We start from the raw sequence: 5,850 nt of genomic DNA on the forward strand, positions 1-5,850 counted from the left end.
ACTCACGGGCGTGACTGCACCACATAACACATAATTGGGTTTTGCATCTGCCAGTGCTCTCTGTGCATTGTATAATGTCTGCATAAACCATCCAAGGGATTTGGGCGAAGGTGTGGTCAGCCTGCTGGGAGAGATGGAGAAGATGCAATGTGCAATTCTAATTGTCATGTCTCAATATAAAGATATGTACCTTTCAATTAAACCTTGAAATGTGCTTGACTGAACAACTTTTTTCCCATTTCTTATAAAACATCTTATTAGGAAGCCTGTAAAGTGACTCATATCTTAACAGTACCTGGAAAACTTTCAGGCAGGAGGTAAGATATGGAGATTTTTTTCTTTTGTTGAGAGGTTGAGGCTGCATGGGAAAGGCTAGAGGACCAAGAGGAACAGCTCAAGGTGATAAATTAAAATGATTTCAACTTGGCCCATTATTACTCTAAATCTTGAAATCTGAAAGTGTCAATATTGAAGAGACTTAAGTAGCTTAGGCTGTTCAAATTTGACTTTAGTCCCTCCCATTATTTAGCTAATAGAACCTATCACCCGTTCCTATAAGTTGCAGTAAATACATGGATGGAGTTCGCTTCTGAGAATCTGGCATTCAGATTTCTAATCCCAAGATTTGAGTTGCTGCACTGGAGCATTGCGGGTTGACTAGGCATGAGTTTAGCTCTACATTTTCGTGCCTAACTGAGTCAGAGCAGCTGTGGTGCTTTTGATAAAGAGCAATGCTGTGGCACTGCTCTGAGCTGATCTTGAACTAAACGCATGAAAAATATGTCAGTAGACTTCACTCATTTACATAGCAGTGTAGCACTGAATGAGTGCACAGGATTACTTCATACAGACTGGGTTGCTCTGGATACTGTGTCACATACCCAGGTGTATGCACCTGGCAAATACATGTTATTGTTTAAGAGGCAAAGGACTGAATCCCAGTGGGACTGCTGTGAGATGGAATACAAACCACCATCTGTTAAAGTATAAACTGAAAATGGAGTAGATATTAAAGTCATAGCATTAATATATTTTTATTTTCATCTAGATTATTCCAAAATGTGAGGTATGTGACTTACAGTAGATGATAGAAGTAGCTAACCGAGCGGTTTAAACTTTTCCTCTTAAAAAGAATTTAGAGCCGCGGTGCCTGAATACATACTTCAGAGTTGTCCTCTTTCCTCGACATCAGCCTCGGACTGAGCTGTAGAATGACTCTCATCCGACTTGATAAAGCAGAAAATATGAGAATAAAGTTTAGCTTTGGAAGTGCATATAGTAAATGTACGTTCATACACTGAAGTGTCAGATGACATTCTACACTTTTGCTCTAAGCAAGACACACAAAACCATCCCGTGAAAACCACCTGCTGTTAGCAAAAAATGCCTTTTCACTGATGGTACTCAAGCACTGTGATGCAAGGTTAACTGTTCGCTATCCTTCCTCTGACTTCAGTCACTTTGGCAGAGGTCTCCTTCGTTTCTTAACTATGTCACCCACCCTCTATCCTAGGATCTTGGGGAAGATACCAAACATGATAGCCATAACTCTGTTTGATACCACGCTACTTTCCTTTGTGTAGCAAGGCAAGTCCTCTAAAACGCAAGCACCACCTGTGGACTTAGTTCACGTTTTGTAAAGATGACACAGGTACAAGGAGCACACTTGGCATTTCAGTATTACTGCTTGCTCGTAAAACAAGAAACCAAGGGGTATAATTAGAATAAAGACAGCTTTCCTCAAGTATTGCTTTATTTTTGCCATATGCCAGCTGAAATAATGATGCAGGTTTAGAAACGCGGCTCAGCAGCACGGTGGACAGCTGCTGGCAATTTATCTCCAGCCAGATTTCTGCTTAGGACTCAAGGACGAGCAGTCAGAATAAAACAGGCTTTGGCAATCACATTTTCTTCTCCTGTTGGTGTGTTTGACAGCCTTCATCCTGTATATTGCTGTGGTTAGAGTGCTGCTCACCTAGCAGCCTCAGCAATGAGTAGAAAATTCCTGGTACCCAACTGGCACGTGCAAAATAGGATATCACACAACAGCTAAGTTTAAAATGTGTCTAAGTTTAAAATTGTCTCTAAAAAAAAAGTTATCAACAATTTGTGCTTTAAGTTGGCAATAAACACATGCAAGATAGAATCTCCTACTGCAGGGCTTCCTTTCAAAAGTCGTTATGTTCTCTCACTTTCAAGATCTTATACCTTCTTAAATATTTATACTGAAAGGCTATACTACACTAACATATAAAATTAATTATATCTAGACCTTCACCTGACCTTTCAGTTTTCTAGTATCGCTTACCTGGTACCAAGTATTAATTATTAGTGCTGTATTTGACATCACAGTGGATTGCAAAACCTTATTTGAGGAGAGATGAAGTAGTTTCTTTAAATCACTTTTTTGTAATGGTATTTATGAGCTCTCAGAGGGCTGCTACAGAGGGAAAGGGTAACTGTAGCCATCCTAATATCTTTCTTGTTGCAAGTTGAGAAAATATTTATTATCTTGCTTGTAATATCTATTCTTCAATGGTGAAATATTGTTGCATAAAGACAAGTGGTATATTTATAACCGACTACTTTACCATGGCATTTCTAAAAAACCAAAAAAACCACCCAACCCAAGACCAACATTCTGCTTAAAAATGTTAATTTTTTGTACACACCTTTCTCTATAGTTTGTCCCTTAGTATTAGAAAGTTATCACGGCTTATAAATCAGCCGGTAACACTTTGTCTTAATTCTACTAGAAGAGATCTTCTTTCTCTTCACTGAAGCAATTACTTGACAACAATCCATTGAAGAGATCACTGGAATCTGTTCCCCAGTTACTTGATCCCAGTCCTTAAGTGTAATGTGCAATTCCTCTCAGGGAAGACAGATGAAAACAGTTTACTTCTCAAGACTAGAAAAGTCTGGTCCTCCTTTGCTGTAATTTCCAGAAATTTCTGCCCCACTGAAGTCAAATCCAGGATTCTGGTGGAGGTAAGAAGAAAATTTAATAGATAGATTTTAACATAAAGATGTTAAAAAACCCAGCAAAACCACAACAAACAAAAAGCCCCAAACTGTTTGTGTTAATATTCTGCCATTGTAACAAGGGCATCGAGCAACCAACTTGTCATGGCACTGAAATCCTTGGGAAATGCGTCAACAAATAAACCTTGAATTGTCAGTTTGGCTGCCCGCTGCTGAAGTGACTTTTGCGCTGCGTGCTGTTGCACGCAGTTAGATCTCCCCGTAAAGAAATATTGCGGAAAATTTCAGAAAAATTCCTGGATTCTGGTGTCCCTTGAAATTATTATTTGAAAATATAAGTACCCGCCATGCTGGATAACAAGTTTCATAAAAACTATGTGCTTTGTTGCAGTATGTGCTGTGCCGATTCAGCTGTTAAGTTGTAACTGTTAATTCTACAACTCCCCAGACACGTGTAGGGTCCTAAAGGTGCACCAAAACGCTTGAAGCAATTTTAGTAGAAGGGCAAGGAAAATAGTTTCTAGCCAACTATTCTACATCATCTGATGTCAGAACAAACATATTTGATAGAGCTTGAACGTTAGAAGTTTGCTGTGCACATGGCTTATCATAATTTATATAAAAACAGCTACTGTGTGTAGCCTAACAAATGTATTATGCCACAAACCTTTATACGGACTGTAGACAGAATAACTTCTTGCAAGTACATGCTGATAACGCCTCGAGCGTTCTATGTATATCAAACTACAGCGTTCGTTCCCATGGCACTGGACAGCAGAACAGTTTTTCTCAGCTTTCAAGGCCCTAACCTCTCTGTCAAAACACAAAATACAAGCAGTAATTATGGTTCTTTAACTTGCCTCTCTCTGGAATCGCTCCAGCGTGAGCTTCCTTTGCATCTGGTCCTGTACCCAGGGATCGGCAGCGTATTCATTTTCTAACAGAGACGTCCAACAATTCCCAGCATCTCGATTTGTCTTCATTAGCACAATTCGTATCAGCTTCCTGTCTTCTGTTGAACGAAAACAGACACATAAGAACCAACCATTAGTCCCACATGCTAGTCTTCTTTGTCCTTTTGGTGAACTCAACAAGGACAGGATTTTTTTTGGTGAAGGAATCTAAATTCTTAATGCCGATGCCCACAGAGTTACTGATAAATAAATAAACCTTAACAAGAGACAGAAAAGCTGAAGCAGGGATAGCCTGTACAGCCATCTCGTCCCTTTCTGACCTGTAAAAAGCTGAGGTTGTTTTAAGGGATTACAACACAGTTCATAAGTACTTTACTGTAAACACAAATTTACCTTTTAGAGAGGCTTACAACAGAGAAAAGATTTAATCCATTAACATATATGCCTCAGCTAAGGCAATAATAAAGGATTTGATGTCCAGCTTTACAGAGTTATTACCAATAGAAGCCAGACCTAAGTTTTAACCATCTACAATACAATGAATTTATTTAAGTAGACAGTATGCCTATAGAAATATATACAGTAAGTACATTTCAAAGTTAACATCTTGGTTATTTACTTCTACTTAATTGAATAAATACAGCATTATAAAGTGTCTTTTTTCTTAAGATCATTCACATATTGGAAAAGAATAGGCTTCACCTCCCTATGTTTGTTTACACTTCTAGTTTTCATGTTTAATTTATTGAATTATTAATCAACAGAATAAATATTGAATGGAAAACAAAATCCATCACAGGAAAACATTAGGCGAAGCACAGTCTGCAAGGGATTACCAAAACCCACAGAATTCTGAACACTTTATGTCGCAACGATCAGAGGAGGTTCTTTCATTATCTGCAGGTACCTTTCTGTGATTTTTAGTTTGCTTCTGGATTGTCTTGGTCTGTAGGTTTTGTCACCCATCCCAAAAATGTAATGCAGAAAAGAATGAGGAAAAACAAGGAAAGTAGCAATCATGGAGAGCAGCAGACCATACGATTGTACTGTAATTGTCTGCCTGTAGCAATGGTTTCCAAAAAACTTCTCCCTGTATGGATGGGTCAGTAATCCTTTGACTACTGCCTTCTAAGGTACAGCATTTTCCAGTAAGCTTCATCTCTACAGCTTTTGTACTATCCCAGTTCTTTAGTCCGGGAATAAAGCCTGGTTTTTTACTAAGCTGTGTACAGGGAAAAAAGGAATCTTTCCTATTAAAAAAAACCAACCACCAAAACCCAAAAAACCACCTGCTGCATATTTTGAGTTCCACTGCCCTCACAACACCATTTCAGATGCAGATTATTACCTAGTGTCCATGTTCCTTCATCGGTTATTGTAGAGTCAAACAGTTTACCCTGCAAAAGACATGTACAACGTTACAAAGCAGCAGGAAAACCTGTTCAGTGCTCAGTTCATACTGAAGTTTTACTACACCTTCTTCTTTTCTACTGAAAATGAACAGGAGGATCTGGCCCTATAAGTATAGGATTGTGCGTAGACTATCAAAGGACTATTTTTTGCTACAAAACAAATTGGGTTTTTTTCAAATTAAGCATTCCACACAGTAAAACCCACTGCCACTGTCTCAGTACCTCCAACAGGCTGGTGTTTCTCTGACATCTGTAACAGACTTGCCATGGCAACACCAGCGTTGCTGCCCAGCCGTGCCCACACCCCGGGCGGTGAGGAACGGCTCCTGGGAAGGCGAAGCCGCTTTGGCTCTGCCTGGGCGGGTGCTTTGGCTCTCAGTGGGAGCAAACCTACGCACTTACACCTCGCCTAAATCCCTGGAAAACCCCGGCCTTAAAGACCGCGCGGTTCGACAGAACTACTTCACTGACCATTTATCAAGACCTGGGTACTGCAGTTAAAGAATAAAGCTTTACACACGGTGAGGGAGGTGTTTCAG

General features: G+C 39.6%; 1 protein-coding gene across 1 annotated transcript; it reads right to left on the reverse strand.

Annotated features, from left to right (window-relative positions):
• Positions 1 to 2,642: 2,642 nt before the first annotated feature.
• Positions 2,643 to 5,302, reverse strand: NUDCD2 (NudC domain containing 2; the record flags this gene model as incomplete). The annotated part of the gene is made up of 3 exons (XM_009865602.1): positions 2,643 to 2,982; positions 3,846 to 3,997; positions 5,248 to 5,302. Coding segments are annotated over 3 exons (291 nt in total), but the record flags the coding sequence as incomplete, so codon positions are not given.
• Between the last annotated feature and the right edge of the window lie 548 nt (positions 5,303 to 5,850).

Source organism: Apaloderma vittatum, unplaced genomic scaffold, assembly GCF_000703405.1.
Source record: "Apaloderma vittatum isolate BGI_N311 unplaced genomic scaffold, ASM70340v1 scaffold37712, whole genome shotgun sequence".
In the NCBI taxonomy this organism is placed as follows: Eukaryota; Metazoa; Chordata; class Aves; order Trogoniformes; family Trogonidae; genus Apaloderma; species Apaloderma vittatum.